The sequence below is a fragment of the Myotis brandtii genome, unplaced genomic scaffold, assembly GCF_000412655.1.
Source record: "Myotis brandtii unplaced genomic scaffold, ASM41265v1 scaffold208, whole genome shotgun sequence".
Classification (NCBI taxonomy): Eukaryota; Metazoa; Chordata; class Mammalia; order Chiroptera; family Vespertilionidae; genus Myotis; species Myotis brandtii.
In genome coordinates, this window is record NW_005357764.1 from 5,219,892 (window position 1) to 5,242,649 (window position 22,758).

The window sequence follows — 22,758 nt, forward strand, 5'->3', positions numbered from 1 at the left end:
AAAGCAACCTAATAGTGTTTCTTTAGCATTCATTTCTTTCAGCAGCATCCATGATACCCATATCCTAATTTAGAGGCCTGGAAAAGCAAATGATTTAAATTTAAGATTCTTGATCTTAAGAAAGTGTTTATTTTATTTTTCTTTTTAAAAAGGTAATACCAAAGACTGTATACTAGGGTGAAAATAGCTATACAACCTATACAATCTCAAAATATACCACTTTTACAGACTAAAAAACCCTACATGGTATTCCCATGAAATTTTACTCCCTTCCCCTCTCTGCTTCCAGAATCTTACAATTAGCAACTTGAAGAAACTGTCATATACTTATTTATATGCCCTATACTCACACAGTACCAAGTACTCAGGAAGCACCAGTAAAAAGGAAGCCAAAATGTCACGGTCATTGAAACACAAGTTTCCAAACTCAACATTCACGATCAGAATAGCTGTCTCACATGTGTAAATTATCCATTTTTCTAGGTTAAGTCTGGGGTACATCATATAGTGCTGAAATCACATAAACATCCCTAAATGCCTATTTAAAATAAGCATAATTGCCCGGCCGGTGTGGCTAAGTGGTTGAACATCAACCTATGAACCAGGAGATCACAGCTCGATTCTGGTTGGAGCACACAGGTTGTGGGCTCAATCCCCAATAGGGGGGTGTGTAGGAGGCAGCTGATCAATGATTCTCTCTCATCATTGATGTTTCTATATCTCTCTCTGCCTCCCTGCCTCTCTCTGAAATCAATAAAAACATATGTTAAAAAAATAAATTAAATAAGCACAATCTTCCTTTAATGACATAATTATCTGTGAAATAAAAATCCAAACAGTATGAAACCTAAAATATAGTTTTGCTATTAAAAAAAAGTTATAAAAAACCTACATCTGTGGTCAACTGATAGTCAAGAAGGGTACCAAGACCACCTAATAGTGAAAGAAGAATCTTTTCAACAAATGGTACTGGGACAACTGAACAGTCATATGCAAAAGAATGAAGTAGGATGCTTACTTCAGATAATATTTTTAAAAAATAAATTAAATCAAAGATCTAAATTTAAAAGCTAAAACTACAAAACTCTTAGAAGATAATGTAGTGCCAAATCTTAATGACTTTAGATTTGGCAAAGAATTCTTACATATGATACCAAAAGCACAAGACACAAACCAGATAAATTAGACTTCATCAAAATTAAGAACTTTTGTGCTTCAAAAGACACTATCAAGAAAGTACAAGACAACCCACAGAATGGGGAGAAAATATTTGCAAATCATATTATCTGATGAGACTGACATCTACAATATATAAAGAGCTCTTACCACTTAATGGTAAAAATACAAATAATCTAACTTTCTTGGTTCCTCACTTCCAAGATGACCAAGAATAGAAGGAACAACAGTCATGCCAAAAAAGGACACAGGCATGTGCAGCCTATTCATGGCATTAACTGCACCTGATACATGCCCAAGGACCAGGCCATTAAGAAGTTCTTCATTCAGTCAGGATGACTCAGCAGTTGAGCATCAACCTATGAACCAGGAGGTCATGGTTCGATTCCCAGTCAGGGAATATGCCCGAGTTGTGGGCTTGATCTCCAGTGTGGGTGTGCAGGAGGGAGCTGATCAATGATTCTCTATCACTGATGTGCTCTCTCTCTCTTCCTCTCTGAAATCAAATAAAAATATATTTTAAAAATTAATTAAATTTAAAAGAAGTTAGTCATTCAAAATATAGTAGAGGCCATAGCTGTTAGGGACATTTCCAAAGCGAGTGTCTTTGATGCTTACTAGTATGTGCTTCCCAAGCTGTATGTAAAACTACATTACTGTGTGAATTATGCCATTCACAGCAAGGTAATCAGGAATCAGTCTCATGAAACCCAGAAGAACCAAACACCCTCACCCCAATTTAGACTTTCAAGTGCTGCCCCGCGACCTCCACCAAGGCCTACGTATGGAGCTAAGCCCTTAAGGACTAAAGAAAAGTTATCCTGGAAAAAATAAAATGGAAATTATATGTAAAAAAAAAAAAAAAAAGGACAACTCAATTGAAAAATGGGAAAAGGATCTAAATATATATTTCCCCAAGAAAGATATTCAGATGGCCAGTAAGCACATGAAAAGATGTTGTTTGACATCATTTCTCATCAGGAGAAATACAAATCAAACCCACAATGCGATAGATACCACTTCATACTCACTAGGATGACTAGAATAATAAAGACAGATAAGTGCTGTCAAGGATATGGAGAAATTGAAAGCCTAGTGGGAATGTAAAACGGTGTAGCTAGCTGCTTTGGGAAACATTCTGGCAGTTCCTTAAATGATTAAATATAGAGTTACTATATGAGCAAGCAAAATGAAAACATGACCACGCAAAAACTTGCACCCAAATGTTTACAGTAACATTATTCATAATAGCCTAAAGCTTGAAACAACCCAGATGTCCTTCAACTGATGAATGTATACAAATCGTGATATATGTTATACAATAAAATATTATTTGGCCATAAAAAGGAATGAAGTACTGATACAAGTTACAACTTGGAAGAACCTTGAAAACATTTTGCTAGGTGAAAGAATCCAGGTGTAAAAGACCACATATGGTATAATTCCATTTATATGAAATGTCCAGAAAAGGAAAATCTTGAGGTAGAGTAGATTAGTGCTTGTGTAGGGCTGGCAGGGGACAGAAGAAAAGGAGGTAATAGCTAAAGAGTAGAGAATTTCTTTTTTGGGTGATGAAAATGTTCTGAAATTGTAGTGATGGTTGTAGCACATGTCTATAAATATACTCAAAACCATTTAATTGTATACTTCAAATGGGCGAATTGCATGGTATGTGAATTATATCTCAATAAAGTTATAAAAACTTATAAATAAAGCAGTGTCCAGAAGGTTACTCCTGTGAACTGCGTCAAAAATGAAAAGAATTGTTCAACCAGTGTGGCTAAGTGGTTGAGTGTTAACCTATGAACCAGGAGGTCACGGTTCAATTCAATTCCTAGTTAGGGCACAAGTCCAGGTTGTGGGCTTAGTCCCTGGAGAGGTGCATGCAGGAGGCAGCTGATCAATGATTTTCTCTCACCACTGATGTTTCTATCTCTCCCTCTCATTTCCTCTCTGAAATCAATAAAAATATACATTTTAAAAAATGAAAAGAATCCTCCATTCCATTGAACTGCTAATTTACTAAGTGGTCTAAAAATTAGTAGCCCAAGCTTTTAAGTATTTTCTGACTCCTTTCCCTCACGTCCCACAATAGCTAGTCAGTCACCAAGTGCTACTGGATTCTATCTTCAAAACATCTACTAAGTGTAACACTATCTCCTCTCCATGCAAAGATTTCATTCAGGTCCTCATCTACAATGGCTACCTAATGCATCTACCTGACTCCAGTCTTTCTTCTTTTCTTCTTCAGTCAACTACAGCCTCTAGCTAACCTTTCTAAAGTTCACGTCTTAGTATGTGACATCATTACTCTCCTATTTTTCCTTTTTTTAAAAATTGATTTGAGGGACGGAGAAGAGGGAAGGAGGGAGGGAGGGAGGAAGGGAAGGAGGGAAGAGGAGAAAAGGAAGGGAGGGAGGGAAGATCTGTTGCTCCACCCATTCATGCATTTACTGGTGGATTCCTGCACATGCCCTGACCAGGGATAGAACTCGCAACCCTGGCACATAGGGATGAGGGTCCACCCGAGCCACCCAGCCAAGGCTCTCCTATTTTTCATAGAGCCTCTAATGCAAAGGTGAGGAATCTATTCTTTGCCAAGGGCCATTTGGATATTTATAACATCATCTGCAGGCTATACAAAATTATCAACTTAAAAATTAGCCTGCTATATTTGGTCAAACATTTAATTAATTCACCCCTAATGCCTTGGCAGGTCCAGATCAAATGATTTCGTGGGCCTTATACGGTCTGCAGGCAGGATGTTCCCCACCCCTGCTCTAATGGATGAAACACAAACTCTCTGGCATGACATTCACTCACATCTAAGTACTGGAAAAATAGAATGATAAGCAAAAACAAACAAGGGCCTTGTCCTCATGGAGCTTAACACCCATCTGAATAATGTCAATGACTATCTTTGCAACTACTCATGAAAATATAGGTAAATTAGAAATTATGAAAGCATAAGGAAGGGCAAATACAAACACATTATTAGTCCAGAAGGAAGAGTGGTGAGAAATGAGACTCAAGACCCGAGAAGCTGGATTATATATCTTGTAGATGTTACAGATCATATTAAAGATTTGTGTGTGTGCATTTTCTAATGAGCAGAAGAATTATACAATGACAAATACAATGACAAATGCATGCTGGGAAGATCAGTCTTGCTATTAAGAAGTGGAGAATAGCTTTGGAAAAACTAGAATGAAGTAATGATATTAGGAGATTACTCCAGTGGTCCAAGTAGATGATTACAACTTAAACAAATTGGTATTCAAGCTTTTTTGTTCATGCACTCCCCATCACTAAGAAATTTTTGCATTTTTATCTCCAAAATATGTACAGTTGATCCTTGAAAAACATGGGTTTGAACTACATGCATCCACTTAATAGGCAGATTGAAAAAAAATCCTCATATAAGGATCAACTGTATATTTTATTATTAATTTTGATATATATAACTAAAATATTGAAATTTTAAAGGGCTCAGAAAAAAAGAATATTTTAGATTAACTTTAAAATTATACTTATTAATGGCAATAATACTTTTCCTACACACACAAAATAGTACTTCAAAGGTGTAACACTAACATTGGCTTATTGAGGGGTGGAGGTAGGTAGATAGGTAGAAGAGGATAAAAGGTGGATAAATGGTGATTGATGGAAGGAGACCTGACTTTGGGTGTTGAACACACAATGCAATGATGTATTATAGAAACCCACACTTTAAACCTGTAGGAAGCGGCTATAGGGTTAAGCCTCGGACTGACCCGTTAGCAAAGCCACAAACAAGTCCCAGCTTAGAGGGCACAGCCCTCTTAGCATAATTAGGCTTGACCTTATGACTCTCCCTAGATCTTATCTGGGAAGCTAATGGGCTGAGGGAGATGTAGCAAGTGCTGTCAAAACAAGTGAAACTCACAAGAACATTATAACTATGGTGACCACTACCTTGTTTACCTCTGGCTATAAAAAAAAAAAGGCTCAGCTTGCTGTCTGGATCTCTCTCTGTGGCCTCAGCCAGGCACAGGAAGATCCACCAGACCCAGCTTATTCTCTTTGTCTGTCTTTTCTACATCCTTCCCCGCCCCCCCCCCCGCCCCCCCTCAGGCTCACCGAACCCTTGGCTGTGCTGGCCTGGCACAGAAACCTATGTAATTTTATTAATCAATGTAACTTTAATAAACATTTTTAAATGGCTTATTTTGATGTTTGGCTTCATTGGATATTGCAAAGACACTGCTACACAAATAAAAGAATTGCAAAAGTAAAACTAATTGCTACACTTACTAAGTCATGATACCAAATTTCAATCCTATACCTTAATTATGCAAAGTTTCTATTGAAATTAAGCTAGATTACCAATGTTCACTGATATAAATATTTTTAGAGAAAACAAAAAGATTCCATTTTAATATTTTTAGCAAATAGGTTCAAAATCCACTGAAATTAGAAAATTATGTTTCCAAGTCTTGAAAGTTTGCACATATAAAGTCATAATAGTTTCTGTCAACAATAAAAAATATATAGTAATGACATTCATTGTTAAAACATCATCTCTACCCTGAAAGGACAAGAGGGTTTATTATTTTTAAAAAATGTTATGAAAAGATTTAGCATATTTGGGACTTGTGTGTGAGGGAAAGAAGAGAAAGGGGGCTAGAAGGGGGAGGTAGGGAGAGGGAGAGGGGGAGAGAAAAAGAGAGAAAGGTGTTAACTCATTTTTAAGTGAGATAACTAGGGTAAAAAATAACCAGTGAACTTCTTCCTCTTCTAAAAAATATTCAGAAGTGTCACATAGATTCTCCATGAAAAAAGGAGACAGGAGTGGGGAGGAAGGAAAAGAAATTATACTTTAGGATTTGTTTTTCAAACTCTCATCAACTGCTAGTGGGTTATGTAAAATGGACCAGCCACTTTGGAAAATTATCAGACAGTTCCTCATATATTAAACACAGAGTTACCATATGACCTAGCATTTCTACTCCCGGGTATATAAACAAGGGAATTAAAAACATATGTCTACAAAAATATTTACAGCAGTATTTGCCTTAATAGCAAAAAAACTGAAAACAACCCAAATGTCAATTGAACAGTTAAACAAAATATGATATATCCATACAATAAAATATACTCAGCCATAAAAAGAATGAAGTACTGACACATGCTATAACATACATGAGCCTTGAAAATATCATGCTAGGTGAAAGATCCAGTCACAAGACTATATATTGTATGATTTCATTTACATAAAATACCCAGAATAGATGAATCTATAGAACTATAATTTAAGATTAGTGGTTGCCTAGGGTTGGGGGGTGAAGAATGGTTGGAGGCTATAGAAGGGTAACTGCTAACTCCCTTTAGTAGGGTTTCTTTTTGGGGTGATGAAAATGTTCTGAAATAATTGTCTTGATGGTTGCACAACTCTGAATATACTAAAAAACAGTAAATAGTACATCTTAAATGGATGAACTGCCCTCCTGCAGTGGCTCAGTGTTTGAGCGCCGACCTATGAACCAGGAGGTCATTTTTTGATTCCCGGTTAGGGCACATGCCCAGATTGCAGGCTTGATCCCCAGTAGGGGGGCGTGCAGGAGGCAGGAGATCAATGATTCTCATCATTGATGTTTCTATCTCTCCCTCTCCCTTCCTCTTTGAAATCAATAAAAATATATTTAAATGGATGAACTGAATGGCATGTATATTATATCTCAATAAAACTGTTATCCTCAAAAAGAAAAAGTAGGTATTAACTATAACTATGAACTTATATTCAAAATCTTCTAATAAACTCAAGCTGTAATTTTATAATTAAAAAGAGGCATAGCTATTAAATAACACAAGAAATAGAATAAAAGAAAGCTGTAGTATCTATATGAATATCAAAATAGACTTTGAAACAAGCATTAATACCAAATATAAAGAGGGACATCTCATAATGTAAAAAAAGGATCAATTCATCAGAAAGACACAGCAATTCTAAATGTTATGTACTACTTGACAAAGCTGCAAAACACATGAACTAAAAACACACAAAACAGAAAGAGGAAACAGATCAGTAAAAACAGATGAAGATGTCAACACTCTCCTTTCAGTAAAGAGTAGACAATAGTTAAATATAGATTACTTTATCTAACTGATATATATAACCATATTGTATCTAGTGCACATGAAACAGTCACCGAGAGAGATCATATACTTGGCCATAAACATTTAATTTTAAAAGGACTGAAATTATACAGCATATATTGTCTGAAAAGAATGTAAATAAATTATAAAGCAATGAATAAAATGATATCTGGAAAATTCTTAAGTATTTGAAAATAAAACCACATATTTCTGAATAACCCATGGGTCAGAAAAGTCACATAGGAAATATTTTGCAATGAATAATTAAAACATAATATATCATAATTTGTGAGATACAACTAAAGCAGACCTTAAAGGAAAATTGGTAGTTTTAAATACTTAAAACAAGAAATGTTTACAATCTATGATCTAAGTTTCCACCTTAAGAAGTTAGAAGTGGCTCTCCCTCCTGGAGCATGCCCTTCCCCCGACCCCCCAGGCATGTTACCATTAGCTTCCAAACTCAAACTCCAAGGGCCCTGCCTTTACCTCCATAATTTGTCTCCTAAGCCCATTTCTTCTAGAAATTACATCTTCTACCTCTGCAATTTACCAAATAAATGTTCTCTTACAGTTTGGGTCTTGGCTCTGAATTCTTTCCTAGTCAGAACTCAAGTACCAAGGTTGCTGAATCCAGGTTTGGTCTGACCCCACCAGTTCCTGTTGCTCTGCACGGTTCCTGTCGCTCTGCACAGTTCCTGTCGCTCTGCACGTAACATAATGGTGTCTACCTGGATTGTTCTTACAGTGACTCAGATGGTTTCATCACTGTTGTATTTCAGCTCCAGGCCCAGATAAGCAACAAAACCAGCAACTGCTGACGTTAGGACCAGCTACTTTGAATAATTAACTCTTGACCTGGTGGCGGCCAATCAATCAGTGCAGACCACAACCCTGTAAGGACACACCTGGAAAGCTGCTTAATAGTCTATTAAGATCTTCCCTTAGAACAGTGGTTCTCAACCTTGGCTGCACATTAGAATCACCTGGGAATCTTTTTAAAATCCTGATTTCTGGCCTCATCCTCCAGAAATTCTGTTTCTTTGTTATGGGGTGGGGCCACAACATTAGTAACAAAGAAACAATTTCCGGGGGATGAGGCCCAGAAATCAGGATTTTAAAAAGATTCCTAGGTGATTTTAATGTGCAGCCAAGGTTGAGAACCACTGCCTTAGGACTTCCTATAAAATCTTGACCCTTAAAACCCTTAGGAGGACCCAGTGAGCTCTCTTACCCCCTTCACTCTCCCTCCCTGAGGCGTGTTACCATTAGCTTCCTCACTCTCAAGCTCCAAGGGCCCTTCTTTTACCTCCATACTCGTTTTCTAAGCCCACTTCTTCTAGAAATTACTTATTTTACCTCTGTGATTTACCAAAAAAAGTCCTCTTAAAAAAAGTTAAAAAGAAAAGCAAATAAAACCCATTATAAGTAGAAAGAATCACCATAAAAGCAAAATAAAAGAAATAGAAAACTGAGAGAACCTAAGATGATTCTTGGAAATGATTGATAAAACTGATAAACCTCTAGCTAGAATGATCAAAGAAAACAGAAAGAGAGAAAATACAAATCACTAATATCAGGGGGAAAAGACTTCACTACAGATCCCATAGACACTTAAAGAATAAGTATACACCTATCTATATATATAAAACCTAACATGCAAATAGACCAAATGGCAGAACAACCAAACAACCAGTAGCTATGACGTGCACTGACCACCCGGGGGCGCACATGGAACATGGTGGGCATCGGCCATGGGGGGATGGTGGAGCAGGTGAGTGGGGGTGCCAGACCAAGGTGGGGCGCCAGTCGCTGTCATCGGGGCGAGCCTCTGGTGGTTACTGAAAATTCTTTGTTCCCACACGCTGCAGTCCCGCCCGATGTTCACACCTGCTGCCGGTGCCCATCCAGATCACTAGATGCTGTCAGTGGGTGCGAGCGGTGGCTGCCGGTCCCGATTGCCCCTGAGGGCTTCTCCTCTTCCCCCTGCTCCTAAAGGGCAGCAGCCGCTGCTCGCACCCACTGCTGGCACCGGCCCCAATCGCTCCACACCGTCAGTGGGTGTAAGCAGGGCGACACTGTCAGCATGTGGGAGCGGCAGCAGCAGGAGTGGGGCTGCTGGCAGACAGGGGGCCAAGGGGTCGCGGCAGGAGGAGCTGGGCGGGGGTACGAACAGGCTGAGATCCACCTCTGTGCCCACCACAGCCTCATGGCCCACAGTTCCTTTCAAGGTGCGCGAATTACTGCACTGGGCCCCTAGTCATCATATCTAATAAGGTGGGAATATGCTAATTGACCCTCACACCATCACAAAGATGGCAGTGCCCACAGCCAATAAGGAGGGAATATGCTAATTGACTGCCACTCCCTCAAAGATGGCAGTGCCCACAGCCACAAGATGGCGGCACCCAGTTTCCTCAGCCCTGCCACGCGCCTGCCTCTGGAGTCTCCCAGTCCCCTCAGACCCCCAGCCGCAAAGGTCCGGCCCGAGGCATAGGCAAGCCTCGGATGGTGGCTGCCCAGCTGACCAGGGCCGGCCCGAGGCGCAGGCAAGCGTCGGATAGCAGCTGCCCAGCCGCCTAGGGCCAGCCTGAGGCTCAGGTAACCAGGGCCAGCCGAGGCTTGCGTTGCCAGCAGTGGCAGAAGTAGAGGTGTGATGGGGCGTCGCCTTCCCCTGATCGCCAGGTCACCTCCCACCCCTGAGGGCTCCCGGAATATGAGAGGGGGCAGGCCAGGCTGAGGGAGCCCCCCTTCAGTGCATGAATTTTCATGCACCGGGCCTCTAGTTATCAATAAATCTATGCCAATAAATTTGACTACTTAGGTAAAATAAAATTACCAAAACTCACATAAGGAAAAAAATCTGAATAGTTCTATATCTAACAAAAAAATTGAATTTGTAATTTATAAACTTCCAATAAAGAACTCTCCAGGTCTAGATAGTATCACTGTTGAACTATATTAAACATTCAAGGAAGAATTAATAACATTCCAAAATCTATTTAAGTAAAGATAAGGGAATACTTCCTTGCTCCTTTTAGGAAGCCAGTACTACCCTGATACCAAAACCAAAGACATTATAAGAAAAAAAAACTACAAACACCTCCAACCCTGCCACCACCACCACCACACACCTAAAAGACAAATGATTTGAACTGACACTTCAAAAAAAAAGAATGGTTAATTCACTCATGAAAAGAAGTTCAACATCATTCATCATCAGGGTAATACAAATTAAAACAAAAATGAGATATCTCTACATGCCCAGTAAAATGGTTAAAACTAAACAGACTGACAATACCACATGTAGGCACGGATGGAGAACAAAAACTACCATACACTGCTGGGGAATGGATGTGGGGAAAAATAGGAGTGTGATACAATCACTTTTGAAAATAGTTTTCAGTTTAGTATTAATTTAACATGCAATCATCAGATGACCCAGTAATTCTATTTTTTACCATATGACCCAGTATTTATCCATACAAAGATTTTGTAAATGAATGTTTATACTTAATTCTTAATAGCCCAAATCTGGAAAATACTCAATTGTTTACCAAGAAGTGAATGGGTAAGTTTTAGTATTTTCATACAACAGAAATAAAAAGTCAAAAATAAAAAGGAACAAATCACTGATATATTCAAGAACATGGAAGCATTCCAAAAGTATATGCTGACCAAAAGTAGGTAACCCTATATACAAAAGAAGTAAATAATGAATGGATTCCATTTAAATGAAATTCTAGAAACAGCAAAACTTATCTATAATTACATAAAACAAATCAGCAATTGTGTGGGGCCAGTTGTAGGTGTGAAGTGGACTGCAAAGGAACATGAGGGAACTTTGGGGGTGATGGAAATGTTCTAATTATTTTTCTTAAATATATTTTTATCGATTTCAGAGATGAAGAAAAAGAGAGGGAGATAGAAACTTCAGTGATGAGAGATCGGTTGCCACCTGGAAGCCCCCCACTGGGGATGGAGCCCAAAACCCAGGCATGTGCCCCGACCAGAATCAAACCTGGACCTCCTCGCTCATAGGTCTATCTATGCTCAACCACTGAGTCACACAAGCCAGGCTTATTCTTGATTAGGGTGGTGGTTACAAAGGTGCATACATCTATCAAAACTCAAACTGTATATTAAAAACATGTGCAGATTTTTATGTAAAAGCTGATTTAAAAAGTAAAAGAGTGGCCCTAGCCAGTCTTGCTCAGTGGAGAGAGCATCAGTCTGTGGACTGAAGGATTCCGGTCAAGGGCACATGGCCAGGTTGCGGGCTCAGTCCCTGGTAAGAGGCATGCAGAAGGCAGCCAATCAATGATTCGCTCTCATCATTGATGTTTCTATCTCTCTCTCCCTCTCCTTTTATCTCTGAAATAAATCAATAAATATATATGTACACACAGATATATATATGTGTGTGTGTGTGTGTGTGTAGAGGGGGGGGGGGGGGGGGGGGAGAGAGAGAGAGACCTTTCTTAAAAAAAAAAAAGGAAAAAGAGTACCCTGGCTCTAGCCAGTTTTGCTCAGTGGATACAGCAATGGCCCAGGTTCAATTTCAGTCCAGGGCACATACCACGGTTACAGACTCCTCCCTGACCCGGGCACATGCAGGAGGTAACCAATCGATGTGTTTCTCTCACATGATGTTTCTCTCCAGTCTTTCCCTCTCCCACTCTCTCTAAAAGATCAATGGAAAAATATCCTCAGGTGAGTATTATCAAAGAAAAAAAAAAAGAGTGCCCTGACATTCAGTGGTTAGAATGTCAGCCCTCAGACCCAAGGATTGTGGGTTGGATTCCCGGTCAAGATTCCCTAGTCCCAGGAGAGGCATGTGTGGGAAGAAACCAATCTATGTGTCTGTCTCACATCAATGTTTCTCTCTCTCTCTCCCTCTCTTCACTCCCTTACACTCTCTCTAGAAATCAATGGGAAAAATATCCTCGAGTGAAGATTTAAAAAAAAAAAAGGAAAAGAGTGGTATGGCACATATATGGGCAGAAAGTTATATCTCTATGTAACATCATTCACAAAAATAAACTGGGCTACATATAAACATAGAAAACAAAATTGCAATCACATTAAAAGAAAAATAAGAGGATATATTTATAATTCTAGGGAATGAATAGTGTTCTTTAAAAAGATATTAACAAGCAAAAGCTATAAGAAAGGTATATTTATTCATCAAAATTAAAACTTCTAGACCATAAAACTTAAAAGGACTCTGGGAAATATATCTGTTACATGTAGTAAAAGGAAATATTAGATTCCATAATTCAAACAAAACAACATAAAATAAAAAAAGAAATATTCCTAAAACTCATAGGTGAAAGATGCAACCCTAAGGGTAGAGGATGTGGGCAAATTCATCCATACAGAAATCAAATGGATGACAAATTTATAAAGATGAACTTTACTAGCAATCTAGGAAACAGAATGCCATTTTTCACCCAAAGGATTGGTGGTTAAAGTAACAAATGGGAGTGTGCATATGAGGAAAAATAGGGAATACAAGTGGGAGCACTGACTGATACAATCACTTCAGAGGGAATTTGAGAGTATATATTAATCATATACTTTCAATACTCAGTAATTCTACTTCTTGCTTTTTATCCAAAAGAAACCTGCATGCACAAAGATATCCACTATAGCAGTGGTTCTCAACCTTCTGGCCTTTTAAATACAGTTCCTCATGTTGTGACCCAACCATAAAATTATTTTCGTTGCTACTTCATAACTGTAATGTTGCTACTGTTATGAATCGTAATGTAAATATCTGATATGCAGGATGGTCTTAGGCGACCCCTGTGAAAGGGTCGTTCGACCGCCAAAGTGGTTGCGACCCACAGGTTGAGAACCGCTGCACTATAGCAATGTTTATAGAAATGAAAACTTGCCAACAACTTAAATAATAAAGGGAAATGGCTAAATAATAAGGTACATTTACACTATGGATGCAATTTTAAAAAGTGAAATACATCTATATGTAACATATTATCTATTTATAATCTATAGATAATACATATGTGTAATAACAAGGAAAAGCCTCTAAGACCTATTTCTGAGTGATTAAAAATACAAAGCAATAATTCTGTAAAGAAATAATGAGAAAATGCTTATATGTAATATGATTACTAATATGCATGTGAATGCATATGAAAAGTCTTACAAAGCTATGTATGAAAGGAGCTCGAATGAGATGGAAGAGGCAGAACTGAGGAAGGCTATTATTAGAAGTCCTAATCAAACTACACTAGGAGAATGTATTCTTGTATAATTTGTATAAGTTAGATTTTAGATGAGCTTGGGATTTTTGTCTGAGGAGCCTTTTCCATACAACATAAATATGGTTTCTATGTCGTATGGAAAGGAGTTTCTCAGACAATAGTTTAAGAAGACCTTACTGCCTGTAGCCTAGAATACCAAAAGAGTTTGCCAACAAACTTAAAAGTTTCTTCCTCATATTGCCTTAAAAAAAAAAAGTACCTCTCAATTTAAATCACTCTTGATTCTACTATCTGGTTTTATTTCTTCATAGCAGTTATCACTAGCTGAACTTATCTGTTTATTCTCGTTTATTGTCTGACTCCGACTAGAATGGGAATGGCAAGACAATTTTGAATTCATATGATTTTAGTCAAGCCATTAAGAGTTTTTTTACAGTATCAAAGATACATTTTATTTACTTACCTTAGTTGGAAAAGGAAATTTGGAAGGTTCTGTTTTGCATGGTGTATGAATAGCCGTTAGAGGGGGAGGCCATGAATGCGTCATCTCCTGAAATGTAATTATTACAGTTTGTTTTCAACCAGGTCAAGGATAAAAATTACACAGCTAAAATCCAGATCTGTATTATAAATGCTGGTTTCATGATTGTTCCTCCAAAGGTATACATATTTAATCATAAATATTAATTAAGCACAACTGTGTGCAAGGCACTATCAGGTAGGTAATATGAAAATAAATAATATACACTCTCTGGCGTCAAGGAGCTTGGAGTTAAGATGATATAACCTTGTGAATAGTTATAGAAATTAGCCCTGTAGTCAAATACAAGGCACACAGTAAAATGCTACTGAGGAAGAGCTTGCTGTGGGAGTGGGAGGAGGGGGATAATAATAAAAGTAGCTAACATTGTGTACCTGTAATGAGCCAGACATTTTGCTAAGTGTTTTACATGTCTATTACTCATATAGTGCTCACAATCACATTATGAGGTAGATACCATTATTAACCTAAGTCTATGTAGGATGAAATTGAAGCACAAAGATTAAGTTATTTATTCAAGATCACACATTTAGTAAGTAATGAACACAGAATTTCATCCTAGGATGTCTGGCCACAGAGCCTATTCATTGATAGGAAATATTGGTCAGGAAAATCAGAAAAGAGATATCAAAAGCACATGAGCAAGAAGACAAACAAGCAAGGCCATAAGTCTGATTTTGTTCAATACCTGCTGTCTAATCATATGCCAAGTATGTCCAAGTGGAGGTTTGGATAAGATCACAAAGAGAATGTTAGGGGACCAGGGGAGAGAGAGGTATCAGACATGGAATAAGGAGGGAGTGTTTTAGTCTGGCATTTAGCTCAAACTAAACCATCAGGTATACAGAGAAAATATAATAAAGATGGTATAAGTTTTAAGAATTTACCTTATAGCTTATACCAACATAGTTATGTAAAGACACATGTTCAAGCAGCTCACACTAAAAAAATGAAAGCAACCTAAATGTCCAATAACACAGGAATAATTAAATAAATTACCAGACATCAATACAATGGAACACCAAGCAGACAGTAAAATAAGAAATTTAAATACTGACATGAAATGATGTCCACAGTATATTTCTAAGTAACAAACACAAATCATAGTCTATGTCCTATTAAGTGTTTATATATGAAAAAAATCTCTGGAAGATAGTTAACAATAGCTTCCTTAGGGCAACAGAATGACAGAAGGGACAAAAGACAAGGGAATTTGATACAGTCTTTACTACTTGAACCTCTAGAATCACCACCTGCCCTGTAATTGCTCTTTACCTTCTTACAATGCTTTATTTTTTAATAGCATTTCACTTACTGAAATATTATATAGTTGATTTCTTACATCCTGCTCTAGAATGTCAGCTCAAAGGATGCAACAGTATCATTATTATCACCACTGTATCCCCAGTGTTTGATACATAGTAGGTGTTCAATTAGTAAGACTTGAATTAATAAATCCTTTTTTTATAGTGAACACATATTGCTTTTAGATTACATTTTTTTTCTTTAAGTTTGTTCCTAGAAACAAACAGCATGACTACAAATATCAAGAAAACATGAAGGGAATTCAGACCTGAAGTTCCTTGCCCACTGCACATAGGGAAGGGGAAAGAAAACAGAAAATCATATACCCCAGGTTTTCAGTGTTGGCATTTTACACCTCAACTACCAAAATACCCTGAATAGAAAATCCACCATCAAATGACTGAGCACTTATTACACCCAAGGCCATATGCCACCCTGAATATATAAAAATGCAGAATGAATTGTCAATAATATGAAAGGAATAATTAAATATAAAAAATCTAAGATTTCTTCTAGGTATTAGAATGCCATACATTTTTGAGGATTTGGGGAAAGGATATATGCTCCCTTAGACTTTGGCAACTGAAAAATGAACACTATGTGAGAAGCAAAGGAAAAAGCTTATTACTGTGGTCTCTGTTGGTCTGATAAAGGGGGAAGAAGAATTTCATTAGGATTCTAATAAAAAACAGAATCTATATATAACTTAAGAGGAAGGAGAGACACATTCCATGAAAGTTTTCTTTAAAAAAGGTAAAAGAAAGAGAACATGTATGGCTTAGGGAAACCAGTTTGGTTAATCTGTAGTGGGAGAGGTTAGGACTGGCCTATGGAAGGTCTGGAATGTTAAATTTGGGCACTATTCTTTGTATGGGCCTTAGAGAGCCACTGAACATTTCTAGGAAGTATATTAATTTATGAAGATAAAAGGATTGAGGCAAAGAACCTGGTAGCAATACAGAAGACAGATGAGCAGGGAGACTGAAGGCAGAAAGGCAGAGTGAGGACTGTACATTGCAATTATTGAAGCTCAAGGTGGCAGAAATGGAAAGAAAGGAAATGAATATTTTCAATGAATTTTCAAAGTCTACATGTAGTTTGTGATTAAATAGAACATGAGAGAAAGAAATGAGAGGTTATTAGAATGCTATACTTATAAGCATGGGAGAATGGTGGTACTATTAATGGAAGGAAATCTAATAAATTTAGACATGTTGCGTCTGAAGCAGGGAGAAATCTAAATGGAGACCCAGCTAAAAAAAACAATTAAGAAACATAAACCAAAACCTAAAGGAGACCAACGCAGAAGAGAAAGACTGAATAGCTGTCTAATATATAAAGCCAAAAAAAGGAGAAAAGGACAACTAAATGAGCAAAATGAAGAGGAGAGGCTAGAAAATGCACCCATACTTAAAAGGTAAGAGAGGACACAGGGTTCCCCAAAGGCAGAGAATGAGAGACAAGAAAAGTGTATGGGAAATAAAAACAATGAAGCATAACAACAGTCAAGGAAGAAAAAAATAAAAATTCTTTCAAACAGCTGAAAGAGCAGAAAACTCAAATGAAGTCCCCAATGACATTACAGAACAGATTCAGCAGAATGGTAGAGATAAAAGAGAGATTATAGTGGACTAAAGGAAAGAAAGAGGGAATAAAGTGAAAGTGACCAATGCAAGTAATCTTTCAAAAGTATCCATATTGAAATGCTACTATAGACATAAAAATTGAGGAGCTTTTGCAAAAAGTACAAGTAATATGATTCTGACGGTTTTTCTCTATTGAGTCAAAAGCAGTCATTTTGTCACTCATAAGTATGAGTGACAAATAACTTTATATTTTTCAAAAGCTTTAAAATATCTTTCTTATATTTAGATTAGAAATAATTTTTAAATGTAATTATTCAGGTGACCAGCTTGTCAAAAAATTCAAATATTTATATACAAAATATACCATGATACTGAGATACATCACTGGACTTCCTCTTTTTCTTTTCTCCATGGAGAAATATACTTTTTGGTCATATGTCACTTTTAAACATTCTATTAAACACTCAAAATATGCAGTATTCAGAGGAGGTCTCTCAGTGTAGGATTTGATCAGTGTGTACAGATGAATTACAAAGCAAGCTATTTTCAATGTGATGGTTTGACTGATAACTATCGAGTTTTTTTAGTACTTCAAATTAACAGATAAACCAGAAAAAGTACAGTTATATTTGGTTCCTTCCTCTTTTTAAGGCCAACAGTTAAGACTGAAATTTGTTTTACTTAAAAACAAAAACTGCTCTTTGAGGACAATAGTAAACAAACCAAGTGATTTAGAACCTAAGTATGAATATAAGCATAATAAATAGAGTCAATTATTTTTTATGGACATAATCAAGTTACACATGTGCAATCTGTTGCTTCAGATCCTTTGTGAAATAAAGGGGTAAATAGGGTAGGAGAGTGGCAGAGCGTAATAAGAGAGCTGAGCCTATTAAAAAGAAAACATATAACTTACTTTAAGAATTTCATCCACACAGCTCACATCACCAGAAGCAGATGCCTTAGGAAAGAAGAAATACACATTAGATTTGAAGTCATTTACTATTAGAATTTTATCATTTGTTGTACAAATTCAATAACATTATTAGAAACAAACCTTAAAGAAGTACTTATGCTCCCTCTACTCCACATCAGAACACTTATTAGAATACTTGGACTACTTTTCTTAAATACAAAATTTCTCAAAAACTAAAAATATCTTAATCACCAAACTGTACATGACTTTAAAAACTTTTTATTTTTCAAAAACTTTAGAATATCTTTCTCATACTTAGATTAGAAATTATTTTTAAATGTAATTTTTCAGATAAACAATTTGCCAAAAAAATTTAAAATTCTAAGGATCATATTGTTTGAAGAAAGAATTACCACTTTTTTTTCTCTCCAGAGGAGTAATTAGAATGGCAACTGTCAAGAACAATGAATTTTTTAAGGCTACAGGAAAAATTTTTGAATGTTCTCGACATAGCATTTTACCTATACCTGACCCCAACCCCACTGTTTTAAGCTATGAGCTGTCATTTTTAGCTACAAACATTATCTTTATTTTTCTTTCTTTTTTATCCTCACCCAAGGATATGTTTATTGATTTGAGGGAGAGAAGAGAGGGAGAAAGGAAGAGAGGGAGAGAGGAGGGAGAATAGGGGGAGAGGGGGAGAAAGAGAGAGATCTGTGTGCCCCGATCAGGGATGGAACCTCCAATTTAGGTATGTGCCCTGACCAGGAATGGAACCCACAACCTTTTGGTGTATGGGAAGATACTCCAACCAACCAGGCCACCTGGCCAGTAGGAAATCTAAAATATTCATAGATCATACTTTTATTCTATAACCAACTCATCATTTTAATGTTTGAAACATGAATGATATTTTCTCTACTGCACAAGAGGGCAAAGCTAACAGCTCTATGGATCTACTTGGAAGTCAATCACAAGTCTTCTTTTAAACTTTTACATTCCTTACTATTAAAACAAAGAGACAGTTCAAGTTCAACCATAATTTCATGGTAAACTGTTTCACATAGTCACAATGTTAAAAGCTCTAAATGTGTGACTTACATCCAGTGGTTGGGAAGGTATTTTCAGCTTGGTGAGATGTGCTTTGCTGCTAGACTTCAATTCAGCCATGCTGTTGCCATGGGATTGACTGCTGTAGTGCTCAGAGGACAGCTTTGGTTCCATGGACTCCTGTCCGTCCATAGGCCGTACATAGGCAGTGGGTTTCTGTAACATTGAACTGGACTTTGACATCAATGAAGGTGGGAAAGACTGATTTGAGTGCTGCCCACTTGAAAAAGGTACACGGGAAGGAGAATCCCAATTTGCATCAGGGTCCCGAGGTGATTTGGAACGCTGATGTTCCTTGCTATGGTGATCATTCCCGTGAGACCTGGAATGACTGGAGCTTAATGAAGAAACAGCCTGGGGTTTTCCAGGGCTGGAAGAGCGTGATTTGGAGTGTTCTGATCCATGCTGGCCTTTTTTCCGGCTACTGCTCCCACTACTGCTATATGAATCACGGTCATGCCTCTGGCTACTACTATTAGTGCCACTACTGCCACCTGCACTGGTCCGCTGGCTACTGTGTCCACTCTGTAATCCTGAGGACCGTTTCTGAGACTGAGAAGTGCTGGGTGCAGGTCCTACAGGAGTCCATTTGCTACTCTGATGAGAGCTCCCATGTCTCTGTTCAAAGAAATTTGGGTTAGATTTTTCATCTGCTGTCGGTGGTGCTGCAGGCTTGGGAATTGCAACAAGCTTTGGTATAGATCTGTCTCCTATGAAATCCTTCATTTCATCGTAGTTTCCAAGCATACTCTGAATACGACTTGATAGCTTATCTTCTTTACTAGTCTACAAAGAAATGTAAAATATAATTATACAATTAGTATAACTTGAAATAAGAGATGCTTCTAAAGTGACTTTCCAAACTTCAAATGGAAAGGGTCTTTCATCATATCTTAAGGTTAACAACTCAAAGCAAACTCCAAATATATAATTTTTATAGTGAAAACAATGCACTGAAAGTGAAAAACATTCATGCTAAAACACTAATATTCTATAGGACACTGAGAAGTATATATAATAGGTTCAAGGAGGGGAAAAATACAAATTTCACCAATAAATATACTGACACAGTACTGAAAATTTTTTCAAGAACAGGAAAAGTAATCTGCCTTTATATAATTAAATTCCAGGTCATCAGATTAGTCATACACTGGCAGTCTAGAAAAACATTATATTCCTAATAATTCAAAAATTTAGTGAAACAAGTTATACCCAACTACTGTTTTTTAAATTTTAATTCCTCTGTTACTTTGACTCATCAAATTAAGAAAAGTCCCAGCAACAAATTAAGCACAGAAAATCCACTGGCAAAAGTTTTAAATTCTCCCCAATAAATTTTAAGTTTTAAATCCTAACTACTAATTCTGACCAATAAATGCTCCACTATTTGAAGTCAATAGTACATACTTTAAACTTCAAGAATTATTCTTGGATAATAAGAAAGCCCAAGATAGATCCAAGTTTTAGGACTCTTTCACATTCATACACATGGAAGAAAGAAAGTCTACCAATTACATCACTACTATTTTATTTTGTGGTTGGCATGAATCAATAAGGACTTTAAATCTTTGAAAATCAGTATGATCCCTACTAAACAAGAGAGTTAAATATACAGCAACTTATAGACAATATCAAGATTAGAAAAATCCAATTCATTACAGCGTAATTACAAAATAAATGGTAGTATGATTTTCATTACTAATTCAAATCTCAGGTTTTGTGTTATACTCATATAAATCATGTCAGTGTAACTGCCTTTATTAGAAAATCCTTAAAAGCTCTGAATGCATGGCTTTTATAGATCTCATATAATTTCCATAAACATTAAATGTTCTAAGGGTAAATCCAGGATATGCTGTTACATTTATTTATTTATTTATTTGTTTGTTTGTTTATTTTTATTTTTTGCTGTTACATTTATATTTCATCAGAAAAAAGTCTAACACACTTCTCAATCTCATACTATGACAATAATGGTCATTACTGCTGCTATACATTGTATTATAGCTATTATATAAATATGTCATTAAAATGTAAAAATAGTTCAAATGAAACCCAAAGCCAAATCAAATATTAGTGGCCACTACAGCTACATTAGAGTCATCAGAAGTGGTACCATTCAGTGTTTTATGTCATCCCAAATCAAGCACAATGGTAGTTATAAAAATAGCAATTGGTTTCATTTATTGAACAACTCTGACAATATGCTTTACTCTAAATCTGATATTGTTAATTAAGCATTAATACATTAGAAAGAAAATCAGAGAATTTAGTATGTGACAATAGCAAAAGAAACAGATTGATACTGAAAATACATTTATTCAAACATACTAATAAGTCACTGAAACTTAGTTAACCAAGTAACGGAATAGGCAGAAACAAAGAATCTATGAAATATACTCATTTTGATTGATGTTATACCCAAAGAACCTAGGAAACAGCAGACAATGAAGATTGATTCACAAAATTTTAACTTAATTTAAGGCTTAAAAAGGGGAAACACCTGCACAAAGTTAGTAGTAGAGCAAGGAATACAGACATGAATGTTTGAGCTAATCCAGATCACATTTTCAAAATTATAGGATAGCAATTGGGGGGGAGATGGGCAATGACAATGACTTTAGGGCCCTCATAATACTCCATTTATTGATGTAGATAGTGATTATTATCAGGTTGTTCATGCTGTGAAAATTCTTTTAGCTATAACACAATTTGTATACTTTTCTGTATGCATGTTATACTCCAATAAAAATACCCCAACAAAATACATTCCACTCAGAGGAAATGGTATACATGATAACTCTTATCTAATACAAAAATTCAAGCTTAAACATTTTAAAAACAAAAATGTCATAGTATCACCCTAGCCGGTTTGGCTCAGTGAATAGAGCATCGGCCTGCGGACTGAAAGGTCCCAGGTTCAATTCCGGTCAAGGGCACATGCCCAGGTTGCGGGCTTGATCCCCAGTGGGGAGCATGCAGGAGGCAGCCGATCAATGATTCTCTCATCATTGATGTTTCTCTCTCTCTCTCCCTCTCCCTTCCTCTCTGATTAAAAAATAATAATAAATTTTTAAAAATGTCATAGTATTGGGGGAAAAACATTCATAGAAGGACAACTTACAACTTTGTATGGCTCAGCAAAGAGAGGAGAGCTAGGTGGGAAGGCGTCTTCACCCTGCTGAATTTCCTGATTCCGCCTTTCCCGTTCTTTCATACGCAGCACATTCCGGTCTTCACGGTTCATGTTGCTACGGGGAAAAAACACAATCTTTATATCACAAAAAGGAAAAGGAAAAATTAAAACTTCTCTACTGATTTTGTCAGTTTAATGCTTCAAACGTAGATTCCCTTTCACCTTCCAAATAATAATAGGCATTAGTGCTGAAGTTGGGTTTTGGCAATGATTTTATCAATTAATACTACCCCATTGAAACACTTAACCTTATCAACTTTTAAAGTATTCTGCTAGCTAAAAGTCAGCTAAAACTTACACATTCAGAGGGAAGGTAATACTTAAACCCAAATCCTTAATGTTTCCTATAAGCCTTCCATGGCTTCCTCTTCAGAACTCTTAACTATTCTCTGTCATTAGAGGCATACAACCCACTCCCACCTACCACCCTCTCTCCCCAAGGTCCAGTGCTTGTCTCTACTTTACATCTACCTTATCTTGATTTCTTTTTGTCCCAAACACAGCTTCCTTGGTGTCCATCCTTATGGCAGTTTGACCTCAGCTTTGCTGTTGCTCTAGATTCC

At 36.9% G+C, this 22,758-nt stretch overlaps 1 protein-coding gene across 1 annotated transcript in view; it reads right to left on the reverse strand.

Annotated features, from left to right (window-relative positions):
• AFF4 (AF4/FMR2 family, member 4) overlaps positions 1–22,758 on the reverse strand; it is a 53,610-nt gene extending 30,852 nt beyond the window's left edge. The window contains exons 1-5 of the mRNA XM_005865552.2: positions 22,667–22,758; positions 22,124–22,250; positions 18,991–19,785; positions 17,890–17,934; positions 14,005–14,091 (exon numbers count right to left, since the gene is read on the reverse strand). Coding sequence (XP_005865614.1) covers positions 14,005–14,091; positions 17,890–17,934; positions 18,991–19,785; positions 22,124–22,246 — 1,050 coding nt within the window. The 5' untranslated portion in view covers positions 22,247–22,250; positions 22,667–22,758. The remainder of the gene's footprint in view (positions 1–14,004; positions 14,092–17,889; positions 17,935–18,990; positions 19,786–22,123; positions 22,251–22,666) is intronic.